Genomic DNA, 20,344 nt, shown 5'->3' with positions numbered 1-20,344 from the left:
TTACTTTTTTGGAGAAAAATTTTGATGGCGAGAGCCATGCTGTCAGTCAGAGCGAATGTGATGGTGTAACAGTGCTATAGTGCTAAGTGCTATACAGACTATAATATAAATAATAGTAAGGGAGTCATCTTCCTGGCCAATTTAACATTTTATAGTAAAATTCTGGTTTTCTCAGCTGTAATTTTTGTTCCTATCCATATCATATCCTTATCAGATGGACCCTGGAAGTCATAGTTTGTCACCCGAACAATGAATGAACGCAGCATCACCACTTTGCAGCAGGGATTTTATAACTCGCTTGTATTGAACTTGGAAGAGTAAATTCGAGCGGTAGAAGTGCTTCCACTGTCAGTCCTATGTTTTTCTTTTCCACAAGAAAATCATGTGGAACCACAGCTCCTCCCACTTTACATCTCTATTACATTCACTTGTGGGTGTTTGCATCAGTGATAAGTATCTGTTAATTTGCCTGTCATCCATCCTTCTTCATGCCACCTCATTTATTATTAATATGATAGAAAAAAATAAATAACTCTCGCAGCTTTCCTGCAGTCTCTCCTCTTCTTAATATTTAACTTCTGTTTACGTCGCCACAAATGTCAGTGAGTCAGACCGAGAGAGAGGGTCTGTTAATAATCTATGATCATATTTATTAAAAATACATCCTGGTGTGTTTTTGCTGTTTTTCAACACCTCTCTCCATCCACCCATCTGTCTCAACATCTGTTCATTTCTTCGCGTCTATATTCAACCAGCGCATGTATGCATTTCATCTGGCAGCAAATGAGAGAGAAATAGAGAGATGGAGGGAGACGGGGTGCAAGAGAGAAAGATGGAAAGAGAAAGATGGCCTTTGGTCCTTTCGAAGAGAGAGATGAGCAGATGTGGGAAAGCGACAGAAAGGAAAACAGAGATTACTGCTGCCTTCAATGAAGATTTGGAGCTTCAGAATGAAGAGTATGGAGCAGCTGTCTGCAGCCGTCTCCTCCTCTGTGCTCGCTCTTTTTTGCAGTCACTATATGAGGTGCCACCATCGCTACACAAAGTAAATTACGACTCATATCCATTACATCGATATGTTTGCATTTCTACAGTCTGAGCTCACACAGGTTATATAAAAGTCATTAGCATAAATAGGTTCTGACTAAACACTTTTCCTGGTGTAATGTTGTTTCAACTGTTCTTCATTCAGTGCAACAAACATTTCTTAGCAGCATTACAGTCAATGCTAACAGCACAGGTGGGACTAAACAGACCCCAAATGATGTGATATTGTCACTTCAGTACAATATTATTGTAATTCTTAAAGTTTTGCGATATGTTGAGTATTGCAATACCATTTATTGCGATTTATCACCTCTTTTAACTGCAAATTATGTCCTGAAAGTTAAACTTTGTTAATATCCATTTTATCCAATAATAAAAAGAAATATTGCATATTTTCTTTCTCCAAAATTAAACTGTCACGCATATTAACACTTTCACTAAAACCTGCAAAATATTACCATGAGATGGAGTTGAAAATCACATTTCTGTTGCCTTCTATATAGACGGAAATTCAATTTTTGATCAGCAACCTTCCTGTTCCAGAGGAATATAACCAGAATAACACCAGCTGGCAGCCAATGGAGTCGCATTAACAAAGACTCTTTTAGAGTGATTGCAACACGATAGCAGTTTGTCTGCGTTTATAAATTAGACAGCAAGTCTTTGCAAACCTCCAACAATCTCACTGAGAGTGAACTGCAGACAGTCCAAGTGAGACTGCGACTATTCATACAAAGGTTTCCTCCTATCAGGCGACCTGTGCAATCACCAGACAGATCCAAGGAGGCTGCTTTCATTTGATTGTGTGACTGAGCCATTAGCTTGCTCTGAAGTAGGAAGTGTGTTCAGCGTTGTGTGTTAAATGTTTTTTTGGTTGAGCTGATTTAATGTAAGTTTGCTCAGCTGACATTATCTCGTATGAGGTAGGCCCTCTTGTTTGTAGTATTCCCAGAGAACTACAACAATTTAATAAAATATAAATATTTGGTGTTCCTGTATCAATAAATATATCCCCATGCAAAGTACCAGTTTTTTCCTCCACCCATAGCTAACACGTATAACATCGAGTATACAGCCATGCAATGTAAATCCATGCAGAGAAGAATGGGTTGTTCTAAACAGCTCAATGGTTTGTAATGAACAACTATCAAATAGTATCAAGTTTGTAATATGTCCAGCAATATGTATCCAGCTTGGAAGCAATGGCAGTGCAGCACTGATGTTACCAGTGGCCACACAAGCTCACGGATCATCATTAGCCCCTGGAACAGTGGCAACGTGATGATTTATGAGTCTAATGGGTGAACCAGGTTTGGCATAATTATGTCAAGTGAAGTCTCCCTGCCTGTGTGCAAGAAGCCAGCTGTTTGGCATAAAATAAATATCAGTCTTGCACTGTTTTTTATTGTTTGGCTCTATTAGTTTAAGAGTGGATAACTCTAACAGGACAGCACACAGTTATTTTTATTTTGAGTTATCGTCACATATTTATACACGAGAGACTGTATATAAAGGATGGCTGTACCAACCATGAGGTCCTCCACTGATTAGCGAGTTCCTGTTCTGAATTCACTGTCACCATCATGGTGCTTTGAAACCAGACGTAAAGACCAAGGGATGACTCTTAATGAGAAACTGAGGGACAGGCCTAAATGGTAGTGACTTGTAAATTATAAGAATATCCACCTTTATGTCCTTCTGGACTCTAAAGGGGACCATAATGTACAAAAGAAACATCTGAGATTATAAAAGGCTTTCAAGAGATCTGAGACCATTTAAGACTAATAGAAGTGTATATGTGGAAGTATTTTTAAGGCTGACTGCCAACCCCAAACAGGCAATGTTTACTAGAATTACATGTTAGAAAATGAGGCAAATTCAGATTTTTCTGACCAAGACGTAAACTTTTGACTAAGTGGTCAAAACCTTCTGACATTATTTAAATATTCAGTAAGTATTCAAATGATTATCTCCATTGTGCATATTATAATTAGAGTAGTGGACTGCTGAAGGAATTAAACCTAGCTCCTACCTGGCAGCTTTATATAATTGTTGTTATTAAGAGTCAGGGCCAGTACTGAAGAAACGTAGCAAAAACACAACAGGAATCACGACCTAACTATAGATCCAGTTATAAGATGTTCTGTGTAGCGTTGGTCTTATTTACCAGAGTTGGGCTGCCCATGCTTGCCGGGCCGCGCTGACTCCCATCCATCTACAGACTGAACCTCCAACAGGTAGGAGCTTTTGGTCTCACGGTCAAATACAGCCTGAGTGTAGATGAACCCCAGCTCTGGGTCGATACGGAAATACTGATGGTCTCCACTGCGATCCTCCAGCAGGGAGTAAGAGATCTGGAAGGTGGGGGCAGACACAATTATACAGAAGGCCAGATGCTAAAACTGAGTTAATTAGTGCAAATTTGCACAGCAAGGAAGAAGACCTCTTGAATAATGAAAAACAGAATGAAAATAATACAAAGCAGACATTCAAAAACATTCATTTCACCCAAGGTTGCAACATTACTCTGTACAATGATTTGTGTGTTTCTGTGTAAACGTGTGAATTTGTTTTCACCTTGCCATTGGGGCCCAAATCTAGGTCATTAGCTGAAACCTGGAAAACCAAAGCTCCCGACTCTGCTCCTTCAGTGACCGAGGCCTCATAGATGGATGAAGTAAAAAAAGGGACGTTGTCATTTACATCTGGAGAGGGAAGAAATGCAAATAGGGCTCAGAGTTAAATAAAAATGCTTCTCCATTTGAGACCTACTGGATTTAACAGAAATGTCATAGATAAGCGATGGGCTTTCTGAAGGGGACAAGCTAGTCTGACTTTTCACACTGATTAGCACTGCTGCTTCAGAGCAACAAAGAAGGTATAACCCTGCACAGGACCTTTCCTTTGAGTGTGGAGTTTGCATGTTATGCCCATGTCCTGTCACACTACACCCTCCAAAACATACGCACATATATCAATATCAATATCTATATATAGCATAAAAGTCACAGAAGTTTAAAACAAAAGAAAAAAATCTTGGTTCAAACAAGATGAACTACAGCAGCGCTCAGTATGAGATAAACTATTTTTATTACTGCAAGTCATGCAAAGGTACTTGAGTCCAAAAAAAGGAAATGTAGAGCTGGAAATGAGCACAACAGACCTCTGACATCCTCACCTGCTTACAATAACTGAAGCTGCCTTTTCTCCTTCAAAAAACCCCAACAACAAACAACAGTAATTTTATTCTAATTCTATTTATATAACTGGTTCAGATAAAAAAAGAAGCATATGTCTACAAGACTTTCACTTAGGCAAGGGAATAGAACTTATCTGTAATGTACATGAAAACCAAACCTCACAAAATTATCTACAAATTATATGATTAAATTTCAGATTTGATGATGATTCGGTTTTAGTTTAGCTCACTCGTCTTCAGTGAAACAGCTATCATTAGCCTTTGACCAAGAAACTGTCCAACTGACAGTTGCTGATTTTTAGCATGAAAATCTTTTATAGCTACCTGACTGTTTGAGGTAATTGTTTTAAATTACTGTATCCATTACTTCTCAGCTAATCTCATTGATTCACTGGCAAAATACTTTTCGTTTCCTACTTTCCACATGTTAGCGTTTGACTGCATTTTGGCAGCAGCGTTTCTGGACAGCACCAAATGCACAGAGCATATTCTTCCTCTCCTGGTTGCTTTACATTTATTTGTACAATTAAGATCTTTTAAACCTACACTTATATGCTTCTTTTAAAAAAAAACAAAAAAACTCAGATGTTCAGAAATACTCTAAAGTGGTTCTAACACAAATTGCATAAATGCAATTTGTGTTAGAACCACTTTAGCTCCAGTACAATAAAGTAGCCTTCATCTCAGTGTCAGGTCACAAGGAGCCACATGTGACAAACTTTCAAACAATCTGTTTGTAATTAGAACTTCATTTTATTTTGCTCTGTAATTTGCATTGCTATTAACGGGTTGCTGCAAAGCACTGCTGCTGTAGAAAAAAGTGAAGATAAAAAGGTCACTTTGTTTTTAAACATCTGTAAAAATAAATAAATAAAATCAAACACATTTTAATCATTGTAACAAATCTAAAATAAGTGCATCTGTGATGACTTCCATCAGAGTATTAGAAACCCCTGTGCAGTGCTGTTTGGTCTGTTACCTGAAGCATCTCACCAAAGTGGCTCTTTTCCACTTTATAATGCAAACATAATATAAAGTCCAGTCAACTGACAAAAAAACCTCCAGTCAGATGAGGATTTGGTTTGACTACCCTTTGGTGCCAGGTGTTTTCCTACAAAGGACCATCTGGAAAATTGTCCTTGAAAATGGAAAAGGGCATGCAATATCTGACAGGTGACTAAATGAACCAGCTGTCTATTACTGTCCACCACAGACTAACTTCAACCTACTGGATCAATGAAACACAAAACACAGGAAGCACTGAAAAGGAAAAACAAGCTGCAGTCTGAGGGGCTTTGAAAGTAAGCAAATTACGAGTCAAGTATGCCAATTTACCCAAACCATCTGTGGTTTGTCTGTAAGCTCACAGCTTTAAGACTGGCAAATCTCGCATGATTATGATGTCATATATCTTCTAAAAAACAAAAACGAAACAACTGGTTTGCAAAGTAAAAGTCTTTACATTTACTGTAACAGCAACCAATTACATCTTTGCATCGTTTTCGATGTCGCAACTATTTTTCCCCAGCTGGGGACAAAATGAGGATCAAAGCGTGCATTAGAGCACTCAGTACTGGACAAATAAAACTGGTTTTTTCACATCACTTTCCTTTGACCATATCAAAAAGAAACACAGAAAGTTATAAGCCAAAAGTTGAAACGCAGGAAATACCAAGAACCAGTGAGAAGGAGCACGAGAGGTTACGTTTTCCTCAACAGCAGAAGCCAGATTTTAACACAGCTGATTTAAGACCAAAAGCATTACAGAAATGACTTGAACAGAGCCACGCATTAAATCTAATGCTGCTTCATATACCTTTTTTCTTTCTCCTTTCTTCTCAGCAAATGTCTTAATCTATGAATTAAAAATGGGGCCTTAAATCCATTACAGACCTCCCTCACTTCCTCAGACTCACTGCCTCTGGAGAAGTCAAAGAGCTTTCTTATTAAGACAGATAAGGGGAAGGAGGGGTGAGCGAAAAGAGAAGAGGAAAGTCGGGGAAAAAGAAAGAAGGGGTCTGTGAAAATTAATTATTTCTTACTGGATTAAGACCAGTTCGAAATGGATTATGTGTATGTGTGAATATGTGTGCGTTCATGCACGCATGTTACAAGGGAATTCATAGCTCGTGTCTGATCAGCAGGGCATTACTATTAGCTGCGACAGACCAAACTAATAACGGCAGAATAAAAATGATAGAGAAGTGAAGAGTGACCTTCATTGGAAAATGTGAGCTTTAAGTGACAGGATGAGACCTGCAGTGGCAGTGAGGCACTGGGGTTAAGCATATATGTATATATATCTATGCTCATCCCTCACTCCCAAAAGCTGTCGAGTTCTTCAAAATAATTTGGATTTGTGTAGCTTTAAACAACTCTACTGGAAAATTGGAGCTCAACTGGCAGACTTTGACTGCCCTGCCATCTCTATCCAGTCTTTATTTTCTTCTGTGGCCTCAATTTAGAAAGGACCAATACAACAACAGATCAATGCTGAATAACAAGACAACAATAATAATCTGAACAATGAACTTTTCTACTGTACCGAGTCAAAGCATACCAGAAGATGAGAATGCTCAAAAGAAAACATATTTTATCAGCAATGTGCATGTAGAGCTGCAACTAACTGTTTTCACTATCAAATACACAACCTGTTTCCGCCTCACAGTTTAGTTTGTGCGACTGGTATTGTAACACATTTACTAAACATCAGAGTCATACAGCGACACCGCATTCTTCAATTTTTTAGTGTTAAAAGAGCCCACTGGGTTTAACAGAAACATTATGGCTCTGGTAAACTATTAAAAAAGGTCTCTTTGACAGCAAGTAAAACAATGAAAACACTCTTAATAAAACCAACAAATGACCAAACCATCACGTTCATGTTCTTCTCCCAGCTGAAGAACTGAAAACCATGAAGGAATAGAACAACTCTGCTGTTGTATACCGAGTGCTGATCGGATACCCACAGAGTGTGGGCACAGTAGTCATGAACTCTGAAATTTTTAAATGCAGATTTATAAATAATAGTGAAGTACTAGGTGTGTGCTACTCTATGACCATATTGCTTTATGTGCCACCGCTGGCTTTTTGCAAGCTGTTTATGTGTGTTTGCTACTCTCTCCCCTCCCTCTGCTGCATTTTTGCATAACACATTTGTTCCTATGGACATATTTTTCTTTTTCTACTGTCAGATAACAATTGACAATGAAATGTTGACTTTAACAAGGTCCATTAACTACCAAGCCGCTGCCTTGCACCGCTGAAATTGGGATTTTGGGAAGTGCAATGCTGACTGACAAAATCTACATTCACATTATGTTAAAAACAAAGACTGTGCTGAGAATCTAGCTGTATTTACACGTTATCAAGTTAGAAGTCACTGAATGTCTCATTGAACACTGTGCTGTGTGGAGTATAGTATACCATTGCCTAACTGTGTGATATTTAAATGGTATCATATGCAATCTTTAATTCAACTTTAGTTATTTTATTGCAAACAAATGACTGACTAACTAATGACTAATGAAAATACAAGTAATGTTACAATTTATGTTGATGGTAAGTTAGAAAAGAAGATACTTTAGGAGTTATTTGGACTTATTTCCCAAAGATTCATAAAGACGCTTATTATAAAGTATTTTCTTGATTTTATTTTTCTATATCTCGAAAACTCATCAAGCCAAATTAATTCTGTTTGGAGCTTATTTTACGCAGCCTGACACAGAAATGACTCGACTGGCATTTTGTTGTTTTGATAACTTCGTCACAGAACAGAAAATTCATTCCTTTGCAAAACTTCTTCTCGCTAAATTCTTACCTGCTTCTGATTTAATGCATCTTTGTGACATCGTCCTTGTATCTTTGACTATTTATTTTAATTATATGATGTTTTAACAGCCCTGTTTTCTTATGTTTACTGTTCACTTAATGGGCATTTATTCTTGAAATAACTATTGTTAAAACATTAAGTTTTAATGAATAAAATGTGACACATGGAAGGCTAAATTATTCCACAGGGCGACTGTTGTGACAATTTTCATGAGATATCAGATAAAACATGTTACATGTGGAGATTCTAAATTAAAATAAGAAAGCGCAAATAAAAGAGGGCTTACCAGTGACATTGACATAGACTGTCGTGAAGGCAGCTAGTGGTACAGCAGCAACATTCTGAGCTCGAACCCTCAGCATGAAGTTCTTGGTGGTCTCATAGTCCAGGGGCTCTGCCACCAGGATAGATGCCGAACCATCCTCTCGGTTGGGGGTCAAGTAAAAACGAACTGGCATGTTGGTCTCTGGGACCATGCCATCCTCCAAATTATAAGTTACTCTGGGATCTCCAAGAGGTGAAGTGGCTTTGATGGTCTTTTTGGAACAAAGATAAGAAAAGAGGGAAAGAATAAAGGCAAAATATCAAAACAATGGGATACCTCACTGTCTTTGTCTGTTTGACATCACCGCAGAGCGGCTGTCACATAAATATTAAAATCTCCACAGAAGGAAGTTTACTGTAGTCTTCATCCATGTCTGGGAAAGACGGTCTTTGAAATGGTCAAAGTCCACAAGTGGTTCCTCAGAAAACTGCACAATAAATTATGTAATGAACAATTTTTTTTCTTCTTTTACCCATTAGATAAAGTGTCACTATAAATGAGTTACTCTGACTCCCTGGAAGTTGTCTTACCAAATAAATGACTGAATTCACATTTAATACCCACAGCAAGGTTTGGGTAATTATTTGCCTCCACGTGTCGTTCTCATTTTCTCATATTTGGACGTCACCCATAACGATTCTACCTGAGAGATGACCAACAGCACAAAAATCCAGAAAACCAACAGCAATTTGCATTTGGCAAATTTTTTACATGTTTCCAATTATGAACTCTGAGAGCTGGAAAAATGCTAAATTCCAGCAGTGACCCTCAGGACAGGAAGGGAAGTGTAAAGAGCTACTGCTGAGCTTCAATTGAAGTGTGCATTACAAATAGGGGAAAAACGATCTGCCCAAATGGAAAAAAAGCATTTTACAGCCCATAATAATGAACACTAAAATAATAGAAAGTCTCAAACTGTTAGACTAGACAACAACCCGCTGAAATCTTGTGGGATGAAAGGGAAACACACTCTGCACTTCATTCTGCTTTCTCCATAAACTAATTAAGGAGAAACTATTCAAAGCTGATGCCACATACACCCCAATTAAAATCAAAAATGCCATCTCGGGCCCGATGCGGCTTGCCTATGGGTGACCTAGCTGTATCCATTCAACCTGCAGAGCATGGCAGCTACAATAATGAGACACCCTGCGAGGCATGCGGAACTAGCAAACATGTCTGACTACTATATGCCCCGATTTAGGACACAAAAACTCAAAATGTCCATGGCAGAGATTTAACAACCCACCGAGAGTCATTTTATCTTTGCTCAACGGTCAAATCAACACTGATCTGCCATCTCGATTTATACTCCATACCGCAGGGACCGCGCTCTGTATGCCTGCCTTCATCAGCATCTCGAACAAACACAATTAAACACACACAGTGCCGTATAAAGTATTCTCCCATGTCTTTTTATTTCGACCCTTTGAGTTTAAATATTCATCATAAACTTTAATGGATTAAACTGCTTTCAAGAGAGTCTTAGAAAATACTGTTAATGGCATGAAGAGCCATGTCCATAAATAACAAAGTGCCGTTGACAGGATACATCCGAACCACACAAGCAATGAATCAACAGATTTAAGGGTCTTTTTGAATGTCTGCATTTTTCTGTAGCAGTGGTTCCTAAACCTGTAGCTCCACTGGCATCCCACACACTTCCTACACAGTTACACTCTTTTGTTGTTGCTCGCCATTAAGACCGACTGAATGCCTTAATGCCTCTCCGTGAATCGCTACCTTATCGTGGTGGAGGGGTTTGTGTGTCACAGGGATCCCAGGGGCTATGTTGTCTGGGGGCTTTTGCTCCCTGGTAGGGTCTCCCATGGCAAATTGGTCCTGGGTGAGGGACCAGACAAAGAGCGATTCAGAAGACCCGTATGAAAAGAACATCGAGGGAACAGTTTACCCTGCCCGGGATAGGGTTACGGGGCCCCGCCCTGGAGCCAGGCCCGGGAGGGTGCCCGAGGGCGAGCGCCTGGTGGCCGGGCCTTAGTCCATGGGGCCCGGCCGGGCACAGCCCGAAGAGGAGACATGGGCCCATCCTCCCGCAGGCCCACCACCCGCAGGGAGGCGCCATAGGGGTCGGGTGCAATGTGTGTCGGGCGGCGGCCAGGAGCGAGGCCCTGGCGGACCGATCCCGGCTGCCAAGACTGGCAATAGGGACATGGAATGTCACCTCTCTGGTGGGGAAGGAGCCTGAGTTAGTGCGTGAGGTTGAGAAGTACCGGCTAGATATAGTCGGGCTCACCTCACGCATGGCTTGGGCTCTGGAACTAGTCTCCTGGAGAGGGGCTGGACTCTGTCTCAGTCTGGAGTTGCCCCTGGTGAGAGGCGGCGGGCTGGGGTGGGTATTCTAATAATTTGTTCCCTGCGCCTCAGGGTCGGGGAACGGGTCCTGACTGTCATCTGCGCTTATGCGCCGAGTAGCAGTTCAGAGTACCCAGCCTTCTTAGAGTCCCTGGGGGGTGCTGGAAGGTGCCCCACCTGGAGACTCTGTTGTCCTACTGGGAGACTTCAATGCTCACGTGGGTAACGACAGCGAGACCTGGAGGGGCGTGATTGGGAGGAACGGCCTCCCTGATCTGAACCCGAGTGGTGTTTTGTTATTGGACTTCTGTGCAAATCACAGTTTGGCCATAACGAACACCTTGTTCGAACATAAGAGTGTCCATAAGTGCACGTGGCACCAGGATGCTCTAGGCCGCAGGTCGATGATCGATTTTGTAATCGTATCACCAGACTTGCGACCATATGTTCTGGACACTCGGGTAAAGAGAGGGGCTGAGCTGTCAACTGATCACCACCTGGTGGTGAGTTGGATCAGGTGGCGGGGAGGCGCTGGACAGACCCGTGCACCTAAACGCGTGTGAGGGTGTGCTGGGAACGTCTAGCAGAGGCCCCAGTCCGCGAGATCTTCAACGCACACCTCCGCAGAGCTTCAACAACATTCCGAGGGAGACGGGGACATTGAGTCCGAATGGACCATGTTCAGCGTCTCCATTGCCGGGCTGCTGCATTGAGCTGCGGCCGCAAGGTGGTTGGTGCCTGCCGTGGTGGTAATCCCCAACCAAATGGTGGACACCAGAGGTGAAGGGAGCCACCAGGCTGAAGAAGGAGTCCCATCGGGCTTGGTTAGCCTGTGGGACTCCAGAGGCAGCTGACAGGTATCGACAGGCCAAGCGGAATGCGGCTCGGGCAGTGGCTGAAGCAAAAACTCGGGTGTGGGAGGAGTTCGGAGAGGCCATGGAAAAAGACTTTCGGACTGCCTCGAAGAGATTCTGGCAAACCGTCAGGCGTCTCAGGAGGGGAAAGCGGTGCTCTACCTGCACTGTGTATAGTGCTGGCGGTGCGCTGCTGACGTCGACTGAGAAAAATTGTCAGGCGGTGGAAGGAATACTGAGACCTCCTTAATCCCACTGACACGCCTTCCGAGGAGGAAGCAGAGTCTGGGATGAGGGAATGACCCGCCAATTTCTGGGGTCGAGGTCACTGAGGCAGTTAAACAACTCCTCGGTGGCAGAGCCCCTGGTGTTGATGAGGTCCGCCCGAGTTCCTGAAGGCTCTGGACGTTGTAGGGCTGTCCTGGTTGACACGCCTCTACAATGTTGCGTGGAGATCAGGGCAGTACCCTGGACTGGCAGACCGGGTGGTGGTCCCCATCTTTAAGAGGGGAGACCGGAGGGTGTGTTCCAACCACAGGGGATCACACCTCAGCCTCCCTGGGAAAGTCTATGCCAGGGTGCTGGAAAGGAGAGTTCGTCCGTTAGTCGAACCTCGGATACAGGAGGAACAATGCGGTTTTCGTCCTGGTCGCGGAACACTGGACCAGCTCTTTATCCTCTCGAGGATACTTGAGGGTGCATGGGAGTTTGCCCAACCAGTCTACATGTGTTTTGTGGACTTGGAGAAGGCATTCGACCGTGTCCCTCGGGTGTCCTGTGGGAGGTGTTGCGGGGTATATGGGGTGTCTGGCCCACTGCTACGGGCCATTCGATCCCTATACAACCGTTGTAAGAGTTTGGTTCGCATTGCCGGCAATAAGTCGGACTTGTTTCCGGTGAGTGATGGCTCCGCCAGGGCTGCCCTTTATCACCGATTCTGTTCATAATTTTATGGACAGGATTTCTAGGCGCAGCCAAGTGGCGGAGGGCTTCCACTTGGTGGCCTCAGAATCTCATCTCTGCTTTTTGCGGATGATGTGGTTCTGATGGCTTCATCGGTGGGGGGGCCTCCAGCTCGCACTGGAACGGTTCGCAGCCGAGTGTGAAGCAGCAGGAATGAGGATCAGCACCTCCAAATCTGAGGCCATGGTTCTCAGCCGGAAAAGGGTGGAGTGCCCACTCCGGTCGGGATGAGTTCCTGCCCCAAGTGGAGGAGTTCAAGTATCTCGGGTCTTGTTCGCGAGTGATGGGAGAAGGGAGCCGGAGATCGACAGACGGATTGGTGCTGCGGCTGCAGTGATGCGGACGCTGCACCGGTCCGTCGTGGTGAAGAGGGAGCTGAGTGTAAAAGCGAAGCTCTCAATTTACCGGTCGATCTCGTCCCGACCCTCACCTATGGCCACGAGCTGTGGGTAGTGACCGAAGAACGAGATCGCGGATACAAGCGGCAGAAATGAGCTTCCTCCGGGGGTGGCTGGCCTCTCCCTTAGAGATAGGGGTGAGAAGTTCGCCATCCGGGAGGGGCTCAGAGTAGAGCCGCTGCTCCTCCACATCGAAAGGAGCCAGTTGAGGTGGTTCGGGCATCTGACAAGGATGCCCCTGGGCGCCTCCTGGGTGAGGTGTTCGGGCATGTCCCACCGGGAGGAGGCCCGGGCAGACCCAGGACGCGCTGGAGAGATTATATCTCTCGGCTGGCCTGGGAACGCCTTGGTGTTCCCCGGATGAGCTGGAGGAGGTGGCTGGGGAGAGGAGGTCTGGGCTTCTCTGCTTAGGCTGCTGCCCCGCGACCCGACTTCGGATAAAGCGGATGAGGATGGATGGATGGATGGATGAATGCCTTAAAAACACATCAAAGCTGTAATAAGATTGTGAGGGAAGACCGACACAAAACGGGCCTCTGCTCTTCTCTTCAGACACGTTTGAAAATAAGGCGTTTAGGAAGGGATAACATCGGGATTAACATGCAACAAACATCTTTGGTCAGCAATAATCCACAAACTTTGCATAATATGTTTTTGAGCTTGATGCCACGATGCCAAACAATGATTTTCTTTTATGATGTTTCATAGTCTGTACAATCTTTCATCTTTATTTTTACTAAAATCGGGCCTTTTTTCTCCAGTTTCTGCAGTTTATACTTGTGCATAAAAGCAGTATTTCCACATAACTCCTTTATTATTGAAGACCAAAGTAAAAAGCCCGCTGAGAAAATACCAACTAAAACTTTTTGAAAAAAAAAAAATTGTTTCCATGAAAAATGGATTACAATGTAGCAGGGCTTTGTGTACAGAAAGAATCTGAAAACACTAGCATTATCCGTGTGATAATTGCCCCCGAAAATGAGCAGGAACAGCCCGACTGCCAACCAGACACTAGATGAGTTTAAAACAAAAAAAGACAAAAAACAAAATGTTGAATTTTAAAATCAAAGTAAGTACTCCTTCAAACAAAGAAAAATAAAATTATTAACGTATAAATTTGGATTCATGGCATGTCAAGTGCATCTTTTACATACATGTACATATCCCACTTCACATGTACTTGACATAAATACAAAAAGTACCCACTTGTTCATATATATAAAAACATACTGTGTAAGTACTGATATCTAATCTATTTGTATGCTCTGGAGGAAGTGTGCACACTATCACAAAGTAAAGCCAACCAAAAAGTTGGTGGTTCAAAGCCTGACTCCTCCGTTCTGCATGTGCAAGTCTCCTTCGGCATCCATCAGAATGAGTGTGTGTGTGTGTGTGTGTGTGTGTGTGTGTGTGTGTGTGTGTGTGTTTAGAGGCATAGAATAAAAGCTCAGTATGAATACATGTGTGATAATGCGTGTAGTAGAAAGTGCTTTTATTATTCAGTAAGAGTAGAAAACGATAAAACTATATAAAAGCCAGTCCATTACTTTTTAGCGATTAGATTACATAGTATCAACTAATTTATTTTGCATATTGTATATCTGGTTATCTGGTCAATTACTATAGCTTCATTCATTAAATCTCTTTCAAGTTTAATGCTGCAACTCTTTATTTCAGTGCATTCTTTCACCTCAAATAAAGACAACCATCTCTTTAACATTTATTTTTTGATTCAAGTTGTCTTTTGTAGGAAGTGCATGACACAGCTACACGCATTCACATCTCAAGAAGTCAAGGGCATTTTATTGGTGGTAATGAGGGAGGGGCAAAGACTGCATTCCACATTCAGGTTTATCCACACTGGTTGAAGAGCAGAGCACACTTCTCCAAGCTTTAGGCCGATTTATCTGTTGTGCTGTACCAGAGACTAGAAAGAGAGATCATGTTTCTCCAATATTAGCTTCTCTTCACCTCTTCATCTTTACCTTACATATAGAGAGCCCCAAAGCAACTGGTGAGAATTGCTAATGTATAAATAAATTTGCACTGAACTGAATTCAAACCCCTATGTTTCTGTGCAACCCCAGAGCAACATACCACGATGGGTGTGTCCCGGACGGTGTTTTCTGGTATGACTACATTGTAGTTGTCTTTTTCCCACTGTGGAGGCTGGTTCTTCACATTGGTGATGGTAACAGCCAGCTCCACTGAACTGCTCCTGTTTCCCCCATCTGTAGCCACAATGTCTCTGGTGATGTAGGTCCTCTGTGGAAAGAAGTCCACACAGACAAAAAGAGGAGAAGGGGGAGAGAAAGTCACAAGATGTTGTATTCAGTGTGACCGAGGGGTTTGTAAATGCGGCTTCCTTAAAGACGGAAGAACAATGTGAAACTAGATCAAACTGATTTCGGCAACCAATCCATTTTCCACACTTCAGTGCAGGATGAAATCGACTGTAAGCTGCATTCGGGTAAACATACTTAAAGATAAGTGTATTGATTGAAGGGCATGGCTCATTGTCGAGCTACGGAGGGGAATGGAGTTTTGCAACCCTTACAAGAGCAATTAGCTTTATCCACTGCAATCAGAGGAAATGATCTGTTCTGGTAAGTAAAGAGAAAAAAACTTAACAAAGACTCTGTAACCCCAGTGTGAATGAGCTGTCATTATTTGGGGAAGTTTTGTCCAGAGCCTCGTGGTTTATGAACCAAGTTGTGGATGTTATGGGCAAGTTGTAATACTTCAAAGAAATTTCATATTTCTGAGTGAAATAAAAGCTTTTCCAATAGCAATATTTATTGCAGTTACAAAAAAAGCTTTTTATTTCAATCTTTGCTCTCAGCAATTAAGACACAGAGGCTGTCATGTTGGCAAAGGATGAAGTAAGCATGTAGGCATCGCCTGGATCTGTTCATTTGTACTCATTAGTGGAAAAAAAGTTTTTATTTTCAAACAGGGCCATGTTCTGGCGAACAATCCAGTGAAACCAAAAATACTGGCTTGGTTCCAGAGGTCAGTATAAGATGCAAGGTGCAGAGGATACAAACATTCATTCGTCTTGGCACCGGAAGATGGTGCGCCGCTGATTTTGGGGCTTTTATCACTACAGCACTCATCTGAGGTGCAGACTTGTTTTGCACAGGCTACGTGGCAATTTCCTCTATTGCTTGTTCATGTTCCCACCAAGATTGTTTTTCTTGTTGGCAGTGAAGCAGGCAGAAGCAGTGAAGTGAGAGAAATAACAGAAATTCTCCTGCAGGCAAAGAAAAAGGCCTTAGTGAAGACATTATCACATTCGCAGGCTGCGGTCTGCTGCTGGCCACAGGACTTCTGCCCCCTCACGGTCAAAAAATAAAGGGCTGGAATGCAAATGTACTTGGATACTAGGAGAAGTATCTTAGTTTGGTTAACATCTGAAGTTCCCTGCTGCCTTTTTTTATAGCTCTCCAGTAGAATTATTAAAGGAAGTCTCACAATTTCAGAGTTTTTCTATCATTTAGAAAAGCTTGATCTTGAAGCTCCAAGGAATCCTACAAGATAAATAGCTGCATAGATTATCAATATGTTTGCTATGCATCTGGAATCTCATTATGGACTTCCATAGGAACTGTAAACTGTATGAGTTAAGCCTTTTTTTAAAAAAATAAAAGCGAATTGTATCCAGAACATAGCTAAAGTCTACCTGCGAGATGGGCTGGTTAACGTACACCCAGCCTGTCAGTGGGTTGACCCTTAGGTACTCTGGCTGCTCATTAGACATGGAGTATGTGATGGCTGCATTGGTCCCAAAGTCATCGTCATGAGCCGCCACCCGTAAGAAACTAGTTCCAATCATAGTATCCTCACGGAGGAAGTCTGTAGGAGAAGAACAAGAAGAAGAGTGCTTTGCAATTCAGTGGCTCAAGAGACCTTAATTTGTAGTCTTTGATATTGCATCCATCAGCACAGAGGGCAAGAGAGAAACTCGAACTTGAAACAATAACAAAAACAATAAAAAATGTAGACAAACTTTAGTAAACAAAAACTAATTAAGAAAGGAATTCAGCAATTTGACAACAAATATGAGGCTTAAACAACCAACAACAGAAAGCAGAAAACAAAGACAACAGAAATTCCCCAGTGACATGAAAAACTGAATACATGAGCAATTAGTAAAGAGCTCCAATTCTGAGTAGCAGTATCTCTGTAATACTAAAAATTCTGCCATCATAGGAATACTAACACCAACACTGTTAGCTCATTAGCGTCAGTTTCTCTTGTCAAAATAGGGAGAATGCTTTTTTTAAAAAAAAAATCTTGTTTTTAATCTATATGCATGTGCTTTCATTCTGCGATGCAGCAGGTGGAGCTAATATCTACTGACACTCGTATCTGATGTTCTCAAACTTGGGACTGTTGTCATTCTGGTCCAGAATGAGAATGTTCAGCTGACAAATGCCAATCAGTGGGTCAGCTGCCTGGTCAGTGGCAGTCACTGTCACTGCGTACTCCCTTTGCCGTTCGCGGTCAAATTTCCTGGCCGTCACAATTACTCCTAGAAAGACAGAGATAACAAGGTCGATCAGATAGCTGAATCATAGCAAACACTGCTTGGTCTCGTGTCCCCCAGAGTACTTGTAATTTAACACTAAAATGATTGCCTCTGCCTGCCTCGAAGCTAAACTTTAAACACAGTAGGGAAGATGAGAGGCACATTATGAAAGAAAATGAGACTTTTTCAAAAGTAGTTATCGTCAAGTCCAAAGAGAATTGTCTTTATTATTTATTTTAGAAATGATTTTGAGCAATGTCATTTACAATATCTCACGCTCCACTGTTGCTACTGAATAAAAAGCTCCATAATATATAAACATATTAATGCATGATAACTTTTAGCTCAACTACAGGTAAAGCTACACAACAATTCAGTCCAATCTGCAGATACTATTTTTTATATATAATAAATCAAGCTGAAATATGCCTGAAATAAGCTTAATAATCAAAAACCCAAAGTGGCTCATGTCCAGCACTTTTTCCATTTATTCACTGCACAATATCGAACACAGACTGACAGACTGAAAGGAACACAGCAGTAAAATATTATCCACGTGGGAGGAAAGCATATGTGTTGTTCTGTATGTGTATGTGTGTGCAAACGAGTGCTTGTGTGTTTCCTTACCGGTTTCTGGGTGTATACTAAAAGCAGGCACAGTAGAGTCTTTGTGCATGAAGCCATATGTGACCCTGCCATTGGAGCCTTCGTCAGCATCCACAGCATGAACCTGCAGAACAAATGTCCCCGCTGGCTGGTTCTCCAGGACGGATGTGCTCTCACGGTACTGCTGACACTGAGAATGAGTGAGGCAGGGAGGACAGGTGGGAGGAAGAGAAGACCACAGGAGTGGAAGTGTGAAGAAACTTCGATCAATACGCCATTCCATCCAAACAGTCAGCAAAAGTGTGTGGGAAGTTAAATGTTGAAAGGACAGATTTAAAATTACTACAGTAGTCTTTTACTGGGGGGACAAAAAGTGTAATGTTGAAAATAACCATAGGAAGTGGGAAGCCTGTGCCCAGCAAGTTTTCTTTTTCTAACCTGTTTAAAGCGGAAGTGGTTGATACCGGGATCGTGGAACAAATCTCAGACGCTATTAGGCAAACGCTCTCAAAAGCAGTTTAGCAATGTGTCCATTGTTGCTTTTGTATTTTGAAAAAGGTTAATTTTTCTGGTGTACAGTGAGCATGTTTACTGGTAAGAGCCTTCAGCAGCGTCCAAGGAAACAGAAAACACAAAACATTTTCATATACAGAGAACCCAGCACTCCCACCATGTGTGGATCACCCCCTGAAAGCTTCGTAGTGACCAACGGCAGGTGTGCACTAGATATCCTACAGCACATGTGTCGGACTCCAGGCCTCGAGGGCCGGTGTCCTGCAGGTTTTAGATGTGTCCTTGATCCAACACAGCTGATTTAAATGGCTAAATGACCTCCTCAACATGTCTTGAAGTTCTGCAGAAGCCTGGTAATGAGCTAATCATTTAAATCAGCTGTGTTGGATCAAGGACACATCTAAAACCTGCAGGACACCGGCCCTCGAGGCCTGGAGTCCGACACCCCTGTCCTACAGTCTATCAAAACACAGACCCTGCAATGTGAATAGAAAAAAGTGTTTTAAATGCTCTGTGGGCCTGACAGTCTGACCCTTGAGAACAAATTCATGGTGGGGTGAAAAAAACAAAACACCAGTGGGTTCTGGGGAAGAAATGCCATCATGCTGCTAATCTGAAATGGAATTCCTTGGGCTTGGACACTGGACTCATGCACTAAAGACTTTCAGGGAACAAGCAATCAAAAGATGTCTGTGTAGGTTCTCAGCCATCCAGGTCATGGTAGTCTAAGTTGCTTTCTTTCTAAGCTCTTTAGAGTAAGTTACAATAAAGGTTTACATTCACTGGCTTGAATGTCATGATTATTTAGGACTTCTTCGGATTTCTTTGAACTTTTCTTTTTACAGGGTGAAATAATTGTTCAGCATGCATCCTTAATGACTTTAAGAAAACAAGAATTGGATGCACTTTAAACTTTGACTTTATTTTAGATTGTGTCTAGTTTAAAATGGGACAAAAGTATACATACAGGCTCAAATACGTACATACACCAATATTAATCTTTGGTTAAATGGCCTTTAGCAAGTCAAGCCTCAACTACATGCTTTTTGTAGCTATAAGCAAGCTATTGAGATAATTCTGCCTGAATATTTGACATTTGGTTGTCCATGTGGGTTACTGAAAACTTGGTGAAACCTTCCAGCAGTTTTCAGACCATGGCAGGCTTGAGCCTTCGTGGCTCCTGGGTTGTTCCTGAACATCCAAACCATTTTCCTTTCATCTGAGGTTTATGTTCCATATCTTGAACATCTTTGAATCTGAACAGTTGTTTGAGATTATGATCTTGGAATCTGCAGTTGTTTAGAAATGACTCAAAGAGACCTTCTATAATTCTTAATCTTCACTGAGTTCCATGGACGTTCCCATTGTTGAAAATCCCCCAAACTTGTGCAACTCATTAAAGATGTTTGCTATAAAACCTTTCCACCTTGGAAAAAGAAGAGTTCAAAGAGATTAAAATTAGCCCCAGATTACCATGACATTGATGCCCACGATGAACGGATGTAAACTTCTGACAACAAATGTATAAGTCATAATATGAAAGACGGGTCAGTTTGACACCAAAGTTAATGTTTCCGTGCAAGCTTGAGATCAATGAAAAGAAATTGAGACAACACATGTGTAAGTGGTCCAAATAGGACTTCAGGATCGATGCAAATGTAGCAGAAATTCCGAGGGTGGTGTTTCGAGGTTTCAAAGGACTTTAGACCTTTAAGAGCAAAGAGGGAATTTTAATAAGGACTTTTTTTGTTACAGTCACAGTA

General features: G+C 42.1%; 1 protein-coding gene across 1 annotated transcript in view; it reads right to left on the bottom strand.

Moving 5' to 3' along the window:
* Positions 1-20,344, bottom strand: part of LOC120441124 (neural-cadherin-like) — a 370,842-nt gene that overhangs the window by 169,293 nt on the left and 181,205 nt on the right. Inside the window, exons 12-18 of the mRNA XM_039614938.1 lie at positions 18,090-18,258; positions 17,295-17,465; positions 16,614-16,786; positions 15,029-15,196; positions 8,365-8,614; positions 3,625-3,752; positions 3,215-3,401 (exon numbers count right to left, since the gene is read on the bottom strand). Of these exons, the coding sequence (XP_039470872.1) occupies positions 3,215-3,401; positions 3,625-3,752; positions 8,365-8,614; positions 15,029-15,196; positions 16,614-16,786; positions 17,295-17,465; positions 18,090-18,258 (1,246 nt within the window). The remainder of the gene's footprint in view (positions 1-3,214; positions 3,402-3,624; positions 3,753-8,364; positions 8,615-15,028; positions 15,197-16,613; positions 16,787-17,294; positions 17,466-18,089; positions 18,259-20,344) is intronic.

Source organism: Oreochromis aureus, linkage group 1 (assembly GCF_013358895.1).
Source record: "Oreochromis aureus strain Israel breed Guangdong linkage group 1, ZZ_aureus, whole genome shotgun sequence".
Lineage (NCBI taxonomy): Eukaryota > Metazoa > Chordata > Actinopteri > Cichliformes > Cichlidae > Oreochromis > Oreochromis aureus.
Note: the sequence above shows the minus strand (reverse complement) of the source record. Positions and strands in the feature narration are given on the sequence as shown.